This window comes from Mus caroli, unplaced genomic scaffold (assembly GCF_978045245.1).
Source record: "Mus caroli unplaced genomic scaffold, Mus_caroli_1 scaffold_16, whole genome shotgun sequence".
Classification (NCBI taxonomy): domain Eukaryota; kingdom Metazoa; phylum Chordata; class Mammalia; order Rodentia; family Muridae; genus Mus; species Mus caroli.
The window spans coordinates 22,744,516-22,766,741 of NW_028227271.1; the positions used below are offsets into that span (position 1 = coordinate 22,744,516).

General features: G+C 40.9%; 3 protein-coding genes across 5 annotated transcripts in view; 2 read left to right on the top strand and 1 right to left on the bottom strand.

Moving 5' to 3' along the window:
* Window positions 1-8,414, bottom strand: part of Xpnpep3 (X-prolyl aminopeptidase 3) — a 54,561-nt gene extending 46,147 nt beyond the window's left edge. For 2 of the 3 annotated variants that reach the window (XM_085831779.1, XM_085831778.1), the window contains exon 1: window positions 8,247-8,414. In XM_085831779.1, coding sequence (XP_085687905.1) covers window positions 8,247-8,310 — 64 coding nt within the window. In that variant the 5' untranslated portion in view covers window positions 8,311-8,414. The remainder of the gene's footprint in view (window positions 1-8,246) is intronic. The other variant, XM_085831780.1, reaches the window with a different exon arrangement.
* Window positions 647-1,585, top strand: Dnajb7 (DnaJ heat shock protein family (Hsp40) member B7). The gene has a single exon (XM_021182759.3). It carries the CDS (start codon window positions 647-649, stop codon window positions 1,583-1,585), a length of 939 nt encoding a protein of 312 aa, XP_021038418.1.
* Window positions 8,415-8,747: 333 nt separating the features above from the next.
* The window catches only part of St13 (ST13 Hsp70 interacting protein), a 38,704-nt gene continuing 25,225 nt past the window's right edge, over window positions 8,748-22,226 (top strand). The window contains exons 1-4 of the mRNA XM_021182758.2: window positions 8,748-9,060; window positions 16,422-16,479; window positions 19,218-19,290; window positions 20,532-20,602. Coding sequence (XP_021038417.1) covers window positions 8,951-9,060; window positions 16,422-16,479; window positions 19,218-19,290; window positions 20,532-20,602 — 312 coding nt within the window. The 5' untranslated portion in view covers window positions 8,748-8,950. The remainder of the gene's footprint in view (window positions 9,061-16,421; window positions 16,480-19,217; window positions 19,291-20,531; window positions 20,603-22,226) is intronic.

Sequence of the window (22,226 nt, forward strand, 5' to 3'; positions counted from 1 at the left end):
AATTGAACTTAGGACTTCTAGAAGACTAGCCAGTGCTCTTAAGCTCTGAGCCATCTTTCCAGCCCCCCAACAAAGTTTCCTAAGTTTCAATTTTTCTAAATAAAAACATAGAAGCAGGTAATAATGGTGCACACCTTTAATCCTAGCACCCAGGAGGCAGAGGCTGGAAGATCTCTGAGTTTGAGGGCATCCTGGTTTACAAAGCAAGTTCCAGGACAGCCAGGGCTACATAGTGAAAAAACCCAAACCAACCAACCAACCAAACCATAGAACTATGCAGTAATTAAGGCTCAGTAATCTGGAGTTCAGAATAGATAAAAATAAAAAACAACAACCGTTGTGGCCATTAGCTATAGACCGCACAGAATGACTTGGGGGAAGTTGCATTTAGAAGGTCCAATCCCTAGCTCCAGCCCAGTATGACACCATAATGCAGCTCTGACATCTGCCTGTTCCTCTGCTCGCCACACAATCAGAACCCTCAAGTCTTCTAGCAGCGGCTCACCCACAGCACTAACATTACCTTCAATGTAAAAATATGCCTATTTGCAGTCACTTCTGCCACTGCCACCAGCAACAGAGCCTGAGTTGCAACGAAAATACAGTGCTCACGATCAAGGGTGTTTGTTTTTAAAACTGTCAAGCTATGGTGGACTATTATGAAGTTCTAGGAGTGCAGAGATATGCGTCACCAGAAGACATTAAAAGAGCTTATCGTAAAGTAGCACTTAAATGGCATCCTGATAAAAATCCAGAAAATAAAGAGGAAGCAGAGCGAAAATTCAAAGAAGTCGCCGAGGCATATGAAGTGTTATCAAATGTCGAAAAACGGGACATTTATGACAAATACGGCAAGGAAGGATTAGACGGCAGAGGTGCAAGTCATCTCGACGACGAGCGTGAGTACCGCTTCACATTCCGGAAGGCAGACGATGTCTTTAAAGAAATTTTTGGTGAAAGGGATCCGTTTTCATTTCACTTCTTTGAGGACTCACTTGAGGACCTTTTAAGCAGTTCAAGAAGCTCCAGTGGAAATAGAGGCAGAGGCACAGGATCCCACTTCTCCCGTTCCTATGACCACCCAGCGTTTTCCAGGCTCTCTTCTTATGACACAGGATATTATTCATCTTATGTTTCATTGGGGCATGAGGGCCTTACGTCATTCTCTTCCCTGGCACTTGATGATACTGGGATGGGCAACTATATACCCATTACACCTTCAGGCAAAGTTATTAATGGAAGAAATATTAATACAAAGAAAACTTTTGAGAACCGTCAAGAAAGAGAAGCTGAAGATGACAGTGAGTTGAGATCCTTTCTTGTAAATAGTGTGGCAAATGAAGAGGATTTTACAGACAAATGTAACTGGAGAAGACGGTCGCTCAACAATTACTCACCAAACCCCTATAACTCCTCAAATACAACTCAATATACTCTGGTGGACAACAATGAACAAGGAACACCTTGGGTCACCAACAAGAAGGAGCCTTCCATTTTCTCAGCAGGATTTAAAGAAGGTGGTAGGAGGAAAAAGAAGAAGCACAAAGAGGGGCAGAAGAAGAAGTCCAACAAAAGGAATCGCTAATTGACTGTCTAGACACATTATGATCATATAACATTTGAACACCACTTTCGTGTGTTTTGGTTAATCACAGAGTTTTTAGATGATATTTGTTTAATTCTATGTAAGAGTAGGTGGGGTTTTTTTTGTTTCTTTGTTTTGCTTTTGAAATACGGTTTCAACTTTGCTGGGGTGGGTCGTGCTAAGGAGACAAGGCTTTCCCTTAAACTCACAAAGATCTGCTTATCTCTGCCTCTCTGTTGCTGGGATTGAAGGTGTACACTACCATTGCCTGACTTTTTTATTTTTTTAAACACTTTTAACAAGATTGTGGATATTTGGTTAGCAGTGTATAGATAAGTTATGTTAGAAAAAGATGAATTTGTGGTAACTGATTTTAAAACTATGGAAAACAGCAAAGTTTTTTTTTTTTTTAATATTTTCTTTCTGAGCAGTTTGATTACAGAATCCCCACCGCCCCCAGTGGAGTTTATGACTTATTTAAACCTTGAATTAATACTATCACAAATTTCTTGGAAATATACATAGCATTAGAACATAAATCTATTAAGAAACACAGGTTCAGACTATAACGAGTATTTTAAGTTTGAAGGAGCCAGACATTTGCACAGATGTTCACCAGCAGTTCTGTTCTTAACATCTAAGAGGCAGAAGCAACCCAAACAATCAAGAGACCAATATATTAACAAAAATTGATGAATAGCCATAGTTGTGTGCACATGTGTACAACACACACACATACACACACACGAATATTCAGTCTCAAAACAAAACAAAACAAAACAAACCAACAAAACCTGCCATACAGTCTGCCTCTGCCTCTGTGCCTCAGCTGTTTGAAGAAGGCAGCTGTAACTGAAAAATCTTGTCATTTGCTTCAACATGGATGAGCTTTTAGAATACTTGGATTACTAAAATCTTAAGATGCTAAGTGAAATAAGCCAGTCATTCATAGACAAATACTGAATAATTAATGCTGACATGGTATCTAAAGCAGTCCAAAGTGAGAGACAGGAGTAGAAAAGTGGTTGTTTATGGGCAAAGAGCTTCAGACCTACAAAACAAAGACATTTTCTGGAAATCCAGTTCTCAACAATGTGAATATACTAATACCATTGAACTACACATTAAAAAAAAGATCTAATATGATAAACTAAATTTAGCATGTAGGTAAACTAAATTTAGTATATATTATACCACAATTTTTTAAAAAAAGCCACTATTAGCCAAGATTCCTTGGAACAACCTGGTTATATCATGTGCTGCAGGGCACTGGTCACTCTCTCCAGATCTGAAACTTTCTTGTTTCATCTTATCTGTGTGCAGGATCTAAAAATGCATTATTGTAAAATAGCATAGATATTTAAGGATCATGTTGGGAGAAAATACAGTGAGTCACAAATACATTAGATACCAAACAAATCTAACCCTTTTATTCATCCTTCCATCCACTTAACATTACCATTTGAGGCCTACTACTTGCTGAGCAGTATTAGGTGTTTTGGAGTGGTAGGGGGTGAGGACAGGGTTTCTCTGTGTAGCCCTGGCTGTCCTAGAAATCGATCTGTAGACCAGGCTGACCTAGAACTCAGAGATCAGCTTCCCTCTGTCTTCCAAAATGCTTATGCTACCACTACGTGGTATTTGAGGCATACACAGCACTAAACAAAAGCCACAGAGCCTATAATTGGAGGCACATATTAAATGAAGTAAAACAGGCTCTGCTAGTTTTTTTAGTTGCTTGATTAAAAAAATAAGTGAATATTTGGTAAGATATCCAGACACTTGAACTAGCAAGGTGCAATATTCCTGATGTAGGCTGCATAGGAGGAGTCTGGGGAGCACAGAGATCAGTGCCACAGATTAAGGAGAGCAAATGGATTAAACCAAACATTGAAAGGATTCTGCAGGGATTGACTGATCACTACATGCCTGTTAACTGTTAAAAGGGAGAGACTAAGACAGGAGGAGGAGTCACCTATTGAAATTGAGCTCTTCTGTTGTTGCCAAGACTCTAGCAAGCAAGGTTAGAAAAAGGGAAATCACACTATTGCCTCAGTCCATTTAGGAGATTATAGTCATTAGGTCCAAGGTGGTGGGTGGCAGTAGGATACACTGCCCTAGGGTATGTGGACAGGGTGTGACAGGAGTTGAAGCCAGCAGGTTTGGGAATATAGGGAACAGAAGAATGGAACTGTCTGAGAGAAAGGAGCACCAAATCCAAATATGCTACATGAGAGGTGCTTGACTTTATTAAACACTAAAAACAAATTGCAGCATGACTTGTGCTTACACATTGGCATTCAATCTATTGGTCATACCTTTTTTTTTTTTTTGTATTTTAAAAAAGTAATTATTGTAAATTCTAGGCATCATTCTAGGCATTAAGCTACCAGTCTCAAATTCTTGTAAATTACTGTATTAAAAGGTGCAAGCAAGTCATCCGACGGCACTGAAACGATACTTTTGTCCAAACAAATACTAAGTGAAAGTCAGAAACAATCAGAGTGCCGTTTTTAAATAGCAAGTGCGGGCTTTTGTATTGTCTCAGTGGGTAGACATGTAGGGAGCAAAGGTAATTTATTCTCTAGGAGAAACTGGGGATACTCAGGATCCAAAGTTATTTTCAGAAAATAAGCTCATAAAGCTTAGGGTATTTTAAATAATATCTACACAAAATGTGTCATTTAGTAAGGTTTACCTGTCTCCATGCAGGGTTAAAGTTGAAAACAAAACTCCTTCCAGAATCAAACCTCAACATCTCATAAACAGTAAGAATTTAATGTCCCCCAATTCATCTCTCCATTCTTCTTTGAGTTGGATTTCATATAACCCAGGCTAGCCTTGAACTTGCTGTGTTAGCCAAGGATGAACATGAACTGCGATCTTACTGCCTCTACTGTCTAAGTGCTGGGACTACAGGAATGTGCTCTCATATCTGGCCAGTTATCCACCTTTAACTGAAAGTTCAGATTTAGTTATTTTTCCCAATAGCTTAAAAGAACAAAACAAAAACCCCTTTCAACTGTCTAGAAGAAAAACCTTGTTTTTGTGTGTGTGTGTGTGTTTTTCTTTTTCTTTCCTTACTCCCCTCCCCCCTGAATCTCACATTGTTTCTTTTCACAGAACCAAAGCCCAGCTTTTCCAAATTATGTTCTGGAATACCAGTCCAAGGCTTACCACAGGAAAGAGAGCTCAATGGACAAATACATTTTGCCAATCACTGAAATACATCCTCTTTCTCATTGAGAATTTAAGTCTAATTGGGAGTGTGTGGGTTGCATTTTATGCATCTAACCAAATAATCATTTTGGTATAATACCATAAAATGCTCATGATCATAATTTTTTTAAAAAAAAATTCCCCATCCCGCTCAAATGGAAATGTTTAGTCCCACCACTGTTCTTTGTGTTCTGTGGTTCTGATGACATCTGTTGTCACGACAACTCTTACAGTCTTTGTTAGACCCTCAAGCCTTAAAATCGAACCTCTAAAGGTATACCTGATTTCCTCTATCTCTGTTTATTGCATTCTCCTTTGCCACAACACGGAACCTTTACCTCATTAGCATATTCGGTATGCTACATCACAGTAATTTTTACCTTTTTATCTGCCTATCGTAAGGAGAGAAACTTTCTAGTGTTCAAATTTGGTGCCCAAATTTTGTTGAAGGAAGTTAATTTCCTTTCCTATGTCAGATTTTTTTTTTTTTTCAAGACAGGGTTTCTGTGTAGTCCTGGCTGCCCTGGAACTCACTCTGTAGACCAGGCTGGCCTCGAACTCAGAAATTCACCTGCCTCTGCCTCCCAAGTGCTGGGATTAAAGGCATGCACCACCACGCCTGGTTCCTATGTCAGATTTGATATGCATCTTAAATGCCTTAATTTGAAAATACAACTTTTTTTTTTTAGAGACAGGGTTTCTCTGTATGACTTGGCTGTCTTGGAACTCACAAGAGATCTCCCTGTCTTTGCAGAGCTGGGGGTGTATAAATCAGTGCTAAACCTCGTGACAACTCCAGGTTCAATCCCCATCACCTACAATCAACTAACCAAACACTACCACCAAAACCCAAAAACTTCAAAGCATAAAAAGATCCTGCCTCCTGCACCTACTCACACTTCAGGTTTGCATGCCTTCTTCAGGTGAGAAAGTTTCTCTTTTTTTCTTTTTGAGACACAGTCTCAATTATGTAGCTCTGGCTATCCTGGAACTCATTATGTACACCAGTTGGGTTCAAATTCAGAGATCCACTTGCCTCCACACTGGCTGGTTTTGTGTGTCAACTTGACACAAGTTGGAGTTACCACAGAGAGACTCCCTTGAGGAAGTCTGTAGATCCAGCTGTAAGGCATTTTCTCAACTAGTGATCAAGCTGGGTCCATTGTGGGTGGTGTCAACCCTGGGCTGGTAGTCCTGGGTTCTATAAGAAAGCAAGCTGAACAAGCCAGGAGAAGTAATCCAGTAAGCAGTACCCCTCCATGGCCTCTGCATCAGCTCCTGCCTCCACGTTCCTGCCCTGTGTGAGTTCCTGTCCTGACTTCCTTTGGTAATAAACAGCAATGTGGAAATGTAAGCTGAATAAACCCTTTCCTCCCAAACTTGCTTCTCGATGTTTTGTGCAGGAATACAAACCCTGACTAAGACACCTCCCTAGTGTTAGTATTAAGGGTTCACCACCATACCTGGTTTCTTATGGTAGTTAGAGCAACACCTGTCAACCTGTGGGTCACCCCCCGTCCCTGTGGGGGTTGAACAACCCTTTCACAGCAGGCCAGGATCTTTAAATCCTGTACACTGGCTATTTATATTACAATTCACAACAGTAACAAAATTACAGTTATGAAGTAGAAAAGAAAGTAATTTTATGGTTGGGGTCACCACAGCATGAGCTGTATTAAGGGGCTGCAGCGTTAGGAAGGCTGAGAACCACTGCTCTAGAGCCTTTCTAAAGAAAGGCAACTACGTGAGGTTGGCGAGGTAAGCTCTGGGAGGAGTGAATGATTAAACTACATTGTATGGAAGTCTCAATAAAAAAAGTATATATATTTTAAAGAAAGGAGTAACCAAAAACACCACATATTTCAAGTCCTATTTATGAGACTCAAAACCTAAACTCCAAGGATAACAATAACTAAAATGCAAAAAATAAAAAGAAATGCATTCCTCTCTTCTTTGCTGTGTTCCCTTATCAGCTGGATCAAGACCACTCAGCTGTAATGTCATTGGTGGCTTGTCTGCCTCCCCTTTGACTGTAAGCAATTGTGGTGAAGTAGAGATGCACCCTCAATAGCTAACTCAAAAAGTTACTGGGTGAAACTGCACTTCCCGGCTCATGAAATGAGACGTTGCAAAAGGATTCTACCGAGCAGAATTAAGACAAAGAATTGGTATAAAAGACTGGACACAATCACATAACAAACATCTGGCTTAACTGTGTTTCAGTCCCTCAGTCCCTCAGTGGTAAAGATTCAATGTCACTCCTTCATTGAAGCTAAAAAAAAAAAAAAAAAAACCAAAACCATTTAGTGGTAATATAACAAGATGTTGAACTTACTTTCCTTAGAAACAAACTATAATATATTTACTAGATTTTTTTTTTAATGTGTTTTAGTCCTAAAGCTGGATCAAGTCAGGATTTACACGAAGCTTCAAGAAAGTCAACGATCCGAAACAAAAAGCTGGTTCTAGTCTAGTCACAGTCTGTGGCCTGCCACATTTTCATTCATTTCCATTAAAGGCACATCTTAACTACCAGAATTACAGAATAGGCTCCGTGCAATGTGCAATTTTAAATAGCTGATATAATTTCATTTTCAGCGAATCCAAGTATCACATGCAAATATCAAGATCAATTTTAATGTCAAATACCCTATTTTCTGGTTCAGATTTTGCACACCTCGTTTGAAGTATAATCCAACATTAGGTCTCCTTACAAAGTAGGTGACTCACTTTCCAGTATAAAATTTTATGTTAGGTTAATTGCTCATCATATTGTACACGGAGGGTTCACATTATCCGTACTCTATCACCTTGACTGTTTATGTAAGACTTTTAGGTACGTCCCTCGTTTAGTTCTTTACAAACTGAATTGCACAAAGCATTTGTTTCTAGACGTGTTTCTTCTACCTCTCTTTTGTTGTTGTTTTTTTTCGAGACAGGGTTTCTCTGTATAGCCCTGGCTGTCCTGGAACTCACTTTGTAGATCAGGCTGGCCTCGAACTCAGAAACCCGCCTGCCTCTGCCTCCCGAGTGCTGGGATTAAAGGCGTGCGCCACCACCGCCCGGCTCTTCTATCTTTTGAGCTAGCTCTGCGATGAAACCTATGAAAAGGCGAAAGATTTACCCTGACCTAACACACACGCTACTTGACAATTTAGCCAAGTGTGATGATAAAAGCTACAAATTTAGAATTCGAGTAACTTTGAAGACAATCCCTTGGAGTTCCCTCCTCTTCAGTCACTCCAGCTTTCCCAGAATAACAGAACCTAAAGCTAACTCTTTCCCAGAGCAATCGATCAAAAGAAAAATCCGTGGGTGGTGAGGGGGGATCAGGAGCCGACTGCTGCAGAACCACGGATCATCAACTTGTAGCTCTTTGGGCTGCTTTAGGCTTTTTCCAAAGGAAGAACCTGGAGGGGACGCCGGCAGGAAAGACTCTAACCTGAGAGGCCGCGGAGCCTTGCTAGAACGGGAGCCAGCTTGGGGGTTGAGAGCAGAGACGGCATGGCCTGCAACCACTGGTCAGGAAAAGTACAAACTGTGGGGAAAGCCACTAGCAGAGCCGAGTCGCCAGGAAACCAGTCAACTGCTCGGCCCCTTCCGGCAGGCGCGGCTCGCGGGCTTTCTTCCTGGGGCGGCGCAGAGCAGTGACGTCACTCGGCTAGGTTTTGGGCGCGCCGGCCCCACGGGCATTTATTTATTACCCCCCCCCCCCCGCCCCCCTCCATGCGGCGTCTCGTTCTGCTTAATGCCCATCTTCACAGAAGAAATATCGTATTCCAAATGTCTCCTTCTGTCCCGCTTGAAAGCGCACAGACACAAGATCCTTCATCCATCCCGGGGAACTAGGTCAGAGGAAAGAATCCGAGCGAGACTGTTCGCCGATCGAAGCAGGCATTGTCACGGGCAGCTACACTTCTAGAAGGTTCTAGGCGGAGCATAGGTCCAAAGGTAGGAGTGGGAATGAGCGAGCGAAGGCCCGGGGTCACGAGGCCGTTGGGGGGGAGGAGCCAGCGGCCGGGGAGGTTCTAGTCTGTTCTGCCTCGCGGCAGCCGCCCCCTTCCACTTGGTCACGTTGAGCCGCTCCCGGGCCTGGCACCCGGCCTCCGCAGCCGCCCACCACCTGCAGCTTCCAGCCTCCCCACCATGGATCCCCGCAAAGTGAGCGAGCTTCGGGCCTTCGTGAAGATGTGTAGGCAGGACCCGAGCGTCCTGCACACCGAGGAAATGCGCTTCCTGAGGGAGTGGGTGGAGAGGTGAGAGCCCTGGGCCCCGTGGACCGTTGGGGACGGAAAGAGGGGGGAGTGGGCCCCGAGCTGGCGTGGGGAGGAGGGGAGCGGGTCTAGGCCCCTTCGTGGCTCGGTCCTTAGAGGCTTCGAGAGGTTCTCGGAGGGATCTGGAGCGTTGGGCAACTTAGGGGTGGAAAAGCAGAGGTTAGAGTTGGTTTTCCCCGCAGTGAAGTCTCCAGGGGGGTGTGTTTGGGTTGTGAATATTTGAGCAGTGGAAATAATGCGCGAACTAAGACAAAGCTTTTACTGAGGGATTTTTTTTTCCTGAACCTGGCGTCTTGCTTAAGTCGCATTGACCCATGTGTCGTTTAAAATATTAATAGTGGTAACTTATTTATTCTATAACTTCAGTTATCTGTACTTGGCCTTACAGCGATTTTAATTGCATGGAATTGTGTTGGGAATTATTTATACCCACGTTAGTTGTAGCGCTGTCACTTCAGCTACTTTAGGAATTTTTTTTTTTTTTTTTTCTCAAAGACCAGTGTGCTTGCAGGACTAACTGGAGAGTATTTCGCCTGCGTACCATGATTGTTGTGCCAGCTGCTGGGAAACAGTATTACTGGGGAATTGGTTTTTCTTTTTTGTTGTTTTAGTCTCGTTGATAAAAGATTTTAAAGACAGAATTAGAAGGAAGCTTAGGCACCATTAGAATTTGAGGGTGAAAAACGCAACAGTGCGGACAAACTAAATCTCTACAGCTGCCAAGAGGAGGGAGGATGTTAAGTCATGCTTTCTGAATTAGGGTCAGCAATGGAAGCTCCCCAGCACTTGTAGAAATGGGGGAGGGAGGGTCTTCGGAGAAAGTGCATGTTTAGGGTCATTGGTTAATATAAAAAAAAGAGATGGGGAAAAGTAAAGTTTTATATATTTTTCAATTAGAACCTAGAAAAAAACAAGCAGGCTTAGCCATGAAGGTCTGAAAGCAACTGTGTGGAGTGAAGGGCTCAGGGGCTGTATAAGCACTTTACTTCTTTAAAGATAATTATTCCATGCTTTTTGCATATCTTCAGATAAATCAGCCTTTCTGAGAGGTTGTTTTCTGGCCAGGTGATTGCAAGTCCAGGTAGATTAAGGGAAGGATCTAATAAATAATGTGTAAGGTTTTTTGTTTGTTTTTTAAATTTTTTTTGCTGGTTGAGAACTTGCTATGTAGCCCTGACTTGTCTCAGATTCACAGAGATTCCCCCTGTCTCTGTCAACTATTAGGATTAAAGACATTTGCCAACACACCAGCTCTTTTATTTTTTAAGCTATTTTATGTGTAGTGAGTGTTTTGCATGTACATGTATGCCTGATGCCCAGGGTTGTAAGAAGAGGGTATTAGGTCCCTTGGAACTGGTGGTTGCAAGCTATTGTGGGTGCTGAGAATTGTACCGTGGGTCTCCTGGAGGAGCAACAATTATTTTTAATCACTTAGTTATCTCAGCAGCCCCAGTATGTAATGTTTTGGGTGGTTTAGAATGCAGTCTTCTCAGGGAAAGGTGGACTAAGAGGAAGTGGCTTAACTTTAATGAAGCTCAACAAATCCCTGATACTCTTCACCTAGAAAGGACCCTTTTATATGTTTAATTTTTTTAAAAGATGTATTTATTTCGTGTGAGTGTTTTGCTTGCACTTTAATAAGTACACTGCATACTTCCTAGTGAAGCCAGGGTAGGGTATCTCATCCTTTGGAGCTGTTGTCACAAACAGTTGTGAACCATCACATGGGTGCCGGGAAATGAACTTGGGGTCTCTGAAGAACAGCAGATAGATACTCTTAATTGGTGAGCTGTAATCTCCTTAACTCTTACAGTATTTAAATCATATCAGACGGCAAAGCTAATGCTGCTTTCTCAAGCCTAAGGCTGATTGTGAGGGAAGAGGTCCATCTCATGTCAGTAGAGCTACCTAAATACTGTTTAAGGGGACAGAGAAATGATACAAAGTTTGTTTTTATAATTATGTTTTAATAGTTTAACAGTTTACATATTGGAGGAGAGTCTCCTCAGGGTTAAAAGGAGGGCCACAAATGTTGCCTAGGAAGGAATTTTTTTAGGAAAGTACTTCTAGTCAGGTGGGTAGTGGTAGTGTCGCCATGCTTTTAATCTCAGGATTTTGTTGGCAGAGGCAGGAGGATCTCTGAGTTTAAGGCCAGGGAGTTCCAAAACAGTCAAAACCACACAGAGAAACCCTGTCTTGAAAAACCAAAAAGAAAAAACCCTACCTTTTAAGGGGGAGGCTTGGTGTTGGTTCCAGCATACCCTTCGCTGCCCAGGAAAGTAGCCTCCTAGCTGGGATTGTTAAGGAGGAAAAGTGGGGCAACATGTGCCTGAGTTCCTAGCTACTCTGGAGGTTGAGGCTGCAGCAGCCATGGTTCTAGGAGTTTCAGACCAGCCTGGCCAAACATAGCAGGACCCAATTAAAAACTGGTCTCTCCCCTCCAAAAGAATAAAACAAAACCCGACACATTAAAGCTGTGTTTCAAGAGTGTGGATAGGCACTCCTTAAGACATGAGCAAAAGCTGGTGGAGTGGTTTTCTTTGGGGTAAATGGACCTGGTGATCACTAAAAATGCAAAATATTTTAACAAGCATATTCTGAGGAATGAAAGAAGTCAGTGATGTAGGCTGGCACTCTTCAAAGCCTTTGAGCTTTTGATTCTTTTCCTCTCTCACTTTTATAGCTCTTGTAGGACTTTTACTCATGTTAAGAACTTGCAAAATTGGGGCTGGTGAGATGGCTCAGTGGGTAAGAGCACCTGACTGCTCTTCCGAAGGTCCAGAGTTCAAATCCCAGCAACCACATGGTGGCTCACAACCATCCGTAACGAGATCTGGCGCCCTCTTCTGGAGTGTCTGAAGACAGCTACAGTGTACTTACATATAATAAATAAATCTTAAAAAAAAAAAAAAAAAGAACTTACAAAATAACTATAGTAACTATTAAAGCAATGGAGGAGAACCCTCGGTGTACTGGTATAATATGGCTTTGAGTTCTGGTACACATACCCTTTAATAATCCTATGTTTTCAAGTCTTTGCTTTCTCAAAAACAAAAAATGCATAAGTTGCCATTAGATATTTGTTAGCACTAGGAGTTGAGGACTAGCTTTTAGTGGCTTTTCCTAATGAACAGCCTGCTAACCCAAAAGCTTAGGCTATTTCTGTTCTTTCAACCACTCATATCTTGTTAAATGAACGTGAGTGTCAGCGGCACATGCCTCCTTTAATCCCAGCACTTGTGTGACAGAGGCAGGAGGATCTCTGAGGTCAGCCTCTGGTCTACACAGAGAAACCCTATTCCAAAAAGCCAAAACAACAAAAAATTTTTTTTCTGGTATGTAATAGACATACCAAAGGAAGAGTTAAAAGTCATTCTTAAGAATGTTAAACTTTATCCTGGAGAAATGTGCGTATGTCGTGAATTCCGGATTACATTTAGTAGCATTCTTGTTAGGCATAGTATCTTGTGTTGAGTCTCATGGCTAATCCAAGTCTTGTGTCTGCCGTGTTTTGGTGTGGCATACTTCAGTGTGAGGTGAAGAATCTTAGAATGCTTAAGAGTCTTTAAAACTTAAAGTGAGATATTAATATAAACTAGCTGTATGCCTTTTTTCTCTTTAGATAGGGTCTTACTTTGTAGCCTTGGCTGGCCTGGAACTTGTTCCGTAGACCAGGCTGGCCTCACCTCAGAGATATGTCTTGTCTCCACATCTCAGGTGGTAGGATTAAAGGTATATGCCACCATCCTTGGCTCTTTGTGCAATTTTAAAAGATAGATCAAATATAAAGTTAGTCTATGAACAATGGCAACATTGAGGCAAACTGTTTTCAATATTTTAACTTTGGGTGGACAGTGTGACTATTAAAAAAAAAAGAACTCAAGGTTTCAACTCTAGGAATGTTAATAACATGAGTATTCCTAGATCTAGAAGTCTCTATATGTGGCTCAATCTGCATCTCCTCTGACAAGATGCAGAGGAGAAAGCTATTAAAATGACCACATACATAAAAATGAAAGTTTTCAGTGCTGGGGGACTGATCCTAGAGCATGGTAAGCAAGTACTCTACCAGTTATGCCACATGCCCACCCAAAAGTGATAATTTCAATTTAATTCGAAATTAAGATAGCACAGTGATGGAAGTAGCGATAGGACCGGCCGAGGCTAGGGAAACCCTGGCACCCTCCAAAAAAACATTAAGAAATAGAACCAGATCTGAATTCACAGTAGCAAATGTGAGTCCAGATAAACTGTCCTTTTCAACAAACAGATTTTGCAGTAGTTGATGGAACATGGCTTTTAGGAACTATCTGAAGTGAGTAGAATGCATTTCTCCCGTCAGTACAGAATTTAGACTGTAACACCCCAGTGTTTGTCCATGTGCCTAAATAACAATAGCAAAAAAAAAAGATTGGGGTTTTAACTCTCAAGAGAATTATGAATGAAGCTTAGCTTCTTTTTTTGAAACATTGAGAGAAAACTTAGGTCAAAATAATCTACATTTAAAATTGGTTTGGACTTGGGAGTACTGAACTACAAATCAGAATGTGAGAGACATGAGTTAGAGCTCATGAAAACAGTTTTCTATATTTAATTATTTTATTTTGGAACAATTTTTGGTCCAAAATTGATTACTGGTAATAGGCTGCCAACATGCTCAATCCATCCCATTGAGTGTGTGTTTCCTATTAGTAAGGACAGTCTCGTCTCTACAATGCGGCTATCCAAGTTAGGCACCTATGAGTTAATACGGTCCGGCCCTTAGAATTACAGTTTGTATTCTGTGCCAGCTCTCATTTTCCTTCTAAAAGTTGTCAGTTTTACCTTGGCTTTCATGATTTTGGTGGTTTTAGTATTACAAGCCAGTTACTTTAGCAATTCCTTCCATTTGAATTTGTCTTGAGCTTTTCTTAGAATGACATTTCTTGGCAGGGCTGTCACTTCACAGAGTTAAACTGTTGTAACTGTGTTTGGATGTCACCGGACATTGCTGACTCTGTAGTTTGAAACTTGGGAAACACAGCTTAAAAAGCCCTTCATTAAACTTTAACGTACAAGCCAGTGTTTGGTTACTGCATACCTTTGAAGGGTGTTTCTTGTCTTTCTTTTTTTTTAAAAAAACGACCTTTTTTTTAAAATGGGCATTGGTGTTTTGCCTGCATGTGTGTCTGTGAAGATGTCACAACTTCTGGAGCTGGAGTTACAGACAGTGGTGAGCTGCCATGTGGGTGCTGGGACAAACCCTTGACCTCTGAAAGAGCAGCCAGTGTTCTTCACTGCTGAACCATCTCTTGTCCCCTCCCTTTTTTCCTAAGTGTAGAAATGTTTGTGTTCTTTAGTAAAGCATCCTGCTTTACTGAACATTTACTAAGACATTTTGGATGATACAATCTTTTGTCATGTCGGAACCATTATCTATTAATATGTTGTAATGGAAAGTGTGTGTGTAAGTAGAACAAGTAAACTGCACAGTTTTTCTTGTATGAATGATCTTTAAGAAACTTCAAATTTGTTTTAATTGGTGACGTGTACACTTGTAATTTTAGAGGATGTAGGAAGATCAAAACTTGAAGGTCGTCTTAGGGTTTTTAGTCAGACTGTCTTAAGTAAAACGAGGGCTTGAGGGGTTGGAAGGTTGGCTGCTTTCCAGAGTACCCAGGTATAATTTCCAACATCCTTGGTGGTGGTCAAAACCTTGTGTCATTCTAGTCCCTAGGGATCTGACACCCTCTTCTGGCTTCCAGGGGTATCAGGCATGCACTTTGAGGGTGTGTGTGTGTGTATACATATATGTATACATACATGCATATGTATATATAGACACACAGATGCATATATATGTACATATAGACAAACACACAAAATAAAAATACATCTTTTTCTCTAGTTACAGACAGTTGTGAACTGCTATGTCTGTGCTGAGAGCTGAACCCAGAGCCCTTGTAAGGACAGTGAATGCTCTTAACTGCTGAGTCATTTTCCAGCCCCTAAAAGCAATCCACCACCCAGGATCTCTACAAAGGCAAAAGACATTTTGTTTTTTGTTTTTTTCTACTTGCTACTTTGCGTTTGAACTTCTTTATCACTTTGGGTTTATTGAAGAATGTTTAGTCATGCCACAGATGAGAAGACATTTACAACACATGTGACTGACACAGGCTCATGGACAGACCAGGGAATAAGACAGTGTGATGAAAACTTAGATGAGAGTTGAACATTCCAAAAGCCTCTTCTATGAAGAGGGACCTAATACAATGACATGTCATCATATCTATAACCCAGGAAAGCTGGAAGTCTAGGATGGAATAACTACACTGTGAAAAGAACTTGAAAACTGATGCCCATCTAAATTCAACTTAGATGTACACCCTACATCCAGATTCGCCAATGGGAATGTGGGTAGTAGAGCTCTAGTCATAAAGAAGCCATGGCCTGCTGGGTGGGAGGAAGTGCTTGCTGACGGAACCTGGGTTCAGGTCTGGGATTTCAGAACTGAGTTGTCCTTTCACCTCCCTGTGGGCTTTTGCACTTTCACACCACAAATAACAACAGAATAAAAGATTGACTTTAAGGCACTTGTTTTTTTTTTTTTTTTTTTTTGGTTTTTCGAGACAGGGTTTCTCTGTGTAGCCCTGGCTGTCCTGGAACTCACTTTGTAGACCAGGCTGGCCTCGAACTCAGAAATCTGTCTGCCTCTGCCTCCCAAGTGCTGGGATTAAAGGCGTGCGCCACCACTGCCCGGCTGACACTTTTCTTTAAATCATTTGTTTTTGCTGGTTTGTTTTTTACCCATAAGCCACTTACACATTCTGCTATTGGCATGTAAGTTTATTCTTTTTGGTGGCTTCTCCCCTTTAAGTTTTGCTATTTTCATGTTGTCTTGGATTACTTGGGAAGCAGGGCTTTGCAAAGACTCCAGTGGCTTCTGCGTGCTAGGGAATTACTTTACCACGAGGCTCTGACATACTCTTGTTAAATGTCAACCCCAAATTCTGCCTTTCAGATAAGTCCTACCCCCCTATTTTCTAAGCTAATGGCTTAGAGAATGATTTATCATTTTGTTATTTATTGGTTTCTCTGCCTTTTGTTTTGCCTTTTAATACAAGTTTATTAGGCTTAAAAGAGGCAATTTATTAGGCTTATAAAGGTTTTATTAACTAGTGTGCTAAAAACAATTTGAAGTTGACAAAAAACTTACTCATAACAAAGCATACATATTAATTGAGATTATACTCGTCTAAGCTTTGGAAGGTTATTAGAAACATTTAGCCTTTCTAGGTTCATTGCTTTTTAGTGAACCTATAGTGACTATTCTAAACAACTATCTCTTTTCTTATTTTAAGCATGGGAGGGAAAGTACCACCTGCTACTCATAAAGCTAAGTCAGAAGAAAACACCAAGGTAAGTTCAGATTTCTTTTGTTTGTTTAAGATAAGATACTGTATTTTTGAGACCAGTGTGGGTTACATACAGAGACTGTCAGTCACTGTTCTGTTGCTGTGAAGGGGTACCATTACTTAAGCAATTTTTAGAGCATTTAATTGAGGGCTTGCTTTCAATTTCAGAGGTTTAGTCCATTATTATTACTGTGGGAGGAAGCATGGTGGCAGGCACAAACAGTAGCTGAGAACTACATCCTGATGTGTAGACAGAGACATTGGGCTTGGATTGGGCTTTTGAAACCTCAAAGCCGACTAGACTCCCAGTAACACAGCTCCTCCATCAAGGCCACACTCTTAATCCTTTCAAATAGTGCCGTTCTCTGGTGCCGTTCTCATTCAAATATGTGAGACTATGGGGGTGCATTCTAAAAGTATATGCTAACATGTCAATTTGCATATTTGCTAAGGACTTAACAAATATTTTAGAATTAAGGTGGAAATGTAGGCATTTATTTTTTTATGAGAAATTTTGCCTTTTTGGAGGGTGGGGTGTTCGTGTTTGGTTTTTCAAGGCAGGGTTTCTCTGTATAGCTCTGGCTGTCCTAGAACTTCATCTGCAAGACCAGACTGGCCTCGAACTCACAGAGATCTGCCTCTCTCTGTCTCCCAAGTACTGGGACTAAAGGCTTTTGCCACTACCCCTGGCTTGAAATTGTACTTTTTAAGTTTGTGAGACTGTAGGAGAGTGATGGTAGTGAATGTGCCACAATGTCTGTGTGGAGGTCACAGGGACAACTTGCAAACATTGGTTCTCTCCTTTGACTACATGAATCCCAGGGATTGAATTTAGCTCCTAAGATTTGGTGGCAAATGCCTCTTTACCTGTGAGTTATCTTGCCTTGTTTTTTTTTTTTTTTTTAAATGTTTTTTTTTTTTTTAAAGATTTATTTATTTATTATATGTAAGTACACTGTAGCTGTCTTCAGACACTCCAGAAGAGGGCGCCAGATATCGTTACGGATGGTTGTGAGCCACCATGTGGTTGCTGGGATTTGAACTCTGGACCTTTGGAAGAGCAGTCGGGTGCTCTTACCCACTGAGCCATCTCACCAGCCCTGCCTTGTTTTTTTTTAAAGACAGGGTCTTATATGTAGCCCTGGCTGACCTGGAATATTTGTAGACCAGGTTGCCTCTTAATTCAAGAGATCTACTGATTGCTGAGATTAAATGCATATGCCTACCACCCCTGGCCTGACTTTGTTTTTTTAAGACTGAACAGGGGAAGGAACCTAAGATGTAGCTACATCTGATTTCCTAACAGTTGGCTGAATAGATACTTTTTGTAAGATACTTTTTTAAGATACTGGTAGCGATACTTTTTCTAAGATATATAGCCTAGTTAACTAGAGAAGGCAGTGCCAATTTATCTTCCCCATAATGTATCAGAATAGATAAGACACTGCAGGTTCTAAGGGGTGAAAAGAAAGTTTGCTCTTCATTATGTGCTCTTTGTAATCGCTTTGTGTGCTACAGTTCCATGCTTTCTTTACACTGAGCAACCCTTGAAAACGGAAGTGTTCAGGACATTTGGCTTTAAAACATGCCATACAGATTGTAGTGGCAACTTGCCTTTAATCCTACCACTTGGCTCAAGGCCAGCTGACTCTACATAGTGAGAGCTTAACTCAAGAGAAAACAATAACAAAAAATCCACCAAAACCAAAAAAAACCCTCTCACAATCTGAAAAAGTTCACCCTTCCATATAAGTCTCATGTCGCCCAGACTGACCTCAGACTCCTAGGTACTGTCTTGATGGTGTTCTTAAACATCGGTCAGGAGTAGTCGGACTTGTTTTGCATGAAATATTATTTTCCTATTGTGTGTTAGTTTTCTGAAACAGTCTGATGCAAGGCAATCTGCCCGCATGAGCCCCTGGTCCTCAGGGCCTCTATCATAGGCAGGAGTTTCCACGCACAGCCAAGATGTGAGATCACGGAGAGTCATCGGGAACAGTGCCTATGAACAATGTTCTGTACTGTGTAGTATATAAATTGTATTTGCTTTAAAATAAAAGAACACTCTGACAGTTTAAATTCTTAAAGGTTTGGATGGTGCCAGAACTATTATTAATTAGAAATGAGAAGTAAAAGAAGGGTAATAACTAGTGGGAAAAGTAAAAAAAAAAGCAATTTATGCTATTGTCAGCAAGGCATGGCAAGGCACCGGTGGGCCTTGTTTATATCTTGGCAGACTCTGACCCAGAGTTCTGAAATCTCTACCCAGCTCACTAAGTTCCCATCGACGGGTTGCTACCATGCCAGCCCCACTCTTTAGATTTTCTTTTTTTTTTTTTTTTTTTTCTTTTCGAGACAGGGTTTCTCTGTATAGCTCTGGCTGTCCTGGAACTCACTTTGTAGACCAGGCTGGCCTCGAACTCAGAAATCCACCTGCCTCTGCCTCCCAAGTGCTGGGGTTAAAGGCGTGCGCCACCACACCCGGCCTCTTTAGATTTTCTATGGTCTTTTGGGGTGTACTTCTTGTAAATCCACAAGGTGGCAAGACCACTGGGGTCAGAGAGTAGCTGGCGATAACGTGAGATAGTGCCTCTTTTTTTATATTTCATGCTACAATTAACAGCTGAAATTTAGTGTATTCAAGTAAGGTAGACATTGTGTGTTTATGCTGTATGTACAGACACAAGCACATAAAATGTATTACATGTTTAAGTACTGACAACACTAATTTTCTTCTGCCAGGAAGAAAAAAGAGACAAGACGACAGAGGAAAACATAAAGACAGAGGAGCTATCAAGTGAGGAGAGCGACCTAGGTGAGCGCATGGTAGTATAGTGTGCAGTAGGTACTCTTGGTGACTCAGTCCTGTGCAGTTGGGATTTTTGTTTAGCAGTTTGATTTGATATGGTTCTCAGTTTGTAGCCTAGGATGGCCTGGAACTGTGGCACAGGTAGCCTTGAATTTGAGGCAGTCCTCTTGCCTCAGCCTCCTGAATGCCAGGTGGCTGGTTTTAATTTACTGGTTTGCTTATAATGCTGAACTACAGACTTTCCTGTATCAATGGTATGCCTGTGTTTTATAGAAATTGTCCACACTTGATTTTTAAAGTAAATTATATTAAAATGAAATAGTATTTTGTCAGTTACATTTATTCTCTAAAATTTTTACTGTTGTGGTCTATCTGGAAAAGTTATTAGAGAAGTTTATGGGGAAGGTTTTGTAGAAGTCAAAAGGACAACTCCTGGGAGTTAGTTTTCTCCTACCTTGTACAGTTTTAGGGCAGGAACTCAAGTTCAGGCTTTGGAGCAAGCACTCTACCCACTGAGTCATCTCTCTGACCCCCAAATCTTTCCCGAGTGAATTTTGGAGACTGACCAAATTCAGTGGGGTGTTTTATGTAAAATGTGCATATAACCATTATTATCACTACACTAGTATCTGATTTTGACCAACAGTTTTTTTTTTTTTTTTTTTTTTGGTTGGTTTGGTTTGGTTTGGTTTTTCTAGACAGGGTTTCTCTGTGTAGCTCTGGCTATTCTGGAACTCACTTTGTAGACCAGGCTGACTTCGAACTCAGAAATCTGCCTGCCTCTGCCTCCCGAGTGCTGGGATTAAAGGCGTGTGCCACCATGCCCCCCTCAGACCAACAGTTTTAAGTAGTAGTTTTGTTTTTTAAATTTGTATTTGATGTGTACAGGTGTATGCATGTGTACCTATACACCACATACATGTGTATGTGGTACTCTCAGAAGCCAGATCCCCTGGTACTGGAGTTGCCATCTCTCCAGCTTACCTAGTAATAGCTATTAGTAGTTATTTTTAGCAGGGAAGTAGTTAATAATGTATCAGGGTTTAGTGAAACTAGCTTATAGTTCTACTAGCAAGTAGTTCATTTTGGGGAAGGGATATACCTTTAACCTTCATCCTATTGGGTAGTACTTAGCCCTGAGCTCCACGCAAATCAGTTCATCTCATTTTACAGTTTCAAGCCAGTGGCTGTTAGCTGTACCACACTCGTAATTTAGGTTTCAATCTCATGGTTTTCATCTTTTGCAGAAATTGATAATGAAGGTGTAATTGAACCAGACACTGATGCCCCTCAGGAAATGGGAGATGAAAATGCAGAGGTAAGTTAGTGACATTTTAGGAAAAGTGAAGTTCCCCGGGGTTGGATTATTTTATAATATAAATTCCAAGATGTGCATGATAAATCTTCCTTTGACTGATGACATGTTTTATAATTTCACTAAAATATTCAAAAATTCCCATGTTGTTTTTAACTATAATCTCTGAAGTCTTGTATTTTGTTTTACTTGTTCTTTAAATTTACTTCAGTTTGATTAACCTGTAAAATTGTTCCTCTAAAATAGATACCTACAATTAGAATTGTCCTTTTTTTTTTGAGATGATTTTTTTTTTCAAGACTGTTCTTGAACTCAGAGATCCGCCTGCCTTTGCTTTCCAAATGCTGAGATTAAAGGCGTGTACCACTGTGCCCCCGGCTTAGAATTGTGGCACATTATTTTCCAAATGTTTTTGTCGCAAGGAAACTTTCCTCTAAGAGGTGAAAGCTGGTACTTGGGAAGGAAATGTAGAGTACAGTGTGAATTAGCAATGAGTAGTGGCCTTCCAGAGGATCACAGTGTGTCTTAAAATGTCTCACAGTGGCTGTTTATACACAGCAGTATAAATGGTTACAGCTTAAGTCTTGGACCTTCAGCAGCTTTGGTGGTCTTGTGTAAGGTAGTTTGTATTTGGGGCTCCTATTTTTCCTGACTTCTAATATAGCTGAATATATTCTGATCTCTTTTGGTTATCAGTGGGCATTTGCACAATCCTGTTCAGACCTTCTCTCAATTTTTTCTTAAGTTGTCCTCCTTTTTTATGTCTCTACTCTTTCTCCACCTTTTTTTATGATAGGGTCTCCTTAGCTCAGTCTGACTTGAAAATTTCTGCCTTAGCTCTTCAAATGCTGCAAATACAGGACTTGCCACTGTGCCCAGTTTTATGGGATGAAATCTCGGGCTTAGTTGTACTTAGACACCTATATCTGAGCCCCTTCCTTCTGACTGTGTGTGTGTCTCATACAGTTCACACTGTCCTCAAACAAGGTCGTCCTATAGCTTCAGGCTCCCAGGTGCTGGTGTTACGGCGTGCACCACCATGTCTGACTCCAAAGCTTTATTTGCCTTTTGTTAATTTACTCAACAGAACCTTTATTGAAGTTGTGTTCCATCAATGTTGACATACTGGTTACCGTATTTGACCCTCTGAGGACTCTCTTGTTCTGTGTGTCTTAATTGCTTTCTTGGTACCAATACCACACTTTCTTATGAAAATGTGTAAGTCTTGTTTGTTATCTGCCAGGACAAGGACCTATAAAACGATGAATATTTTAGCTGCTCTTGATGTTTTGTTTTTCAAATAAATTTTAGAATTAGATTGTCAGTGTCCCAGCATAGTTTTTGTCATTCACAGTCTCCAGTCTCTTTTCTCCTTCCCTTTCCATCTCCCTCACAGGGGTTTAGGGGCGAGAAAGGGATGATGGGGTAGGGAGATTTGATGAGAGTTGCAATTAAATTTAAGTAAAATTGGGGGAAGAATAAGAATACCTATTATTGAGGCTATTCATGAATATAGCATGTAATTTTAGGCTTTTAAAACGCCTTTCAGTAATTTGTTTTGTTTTGTTTTTGTTTTTTCGAGACAGGGTTTCTCTGTATAGCCCTGGCTGTCCTGGAACTCACTCTG

What these genes read in the sequence shown, in the direction of transcription:
- Dnajb7 (XM_021182759.3), top strand. Translation starts at nt 647, where the DNA reads ATGGTGGACTATTATGAAGTTCTAGGAGTGCAGAGATATGCGTCACCA.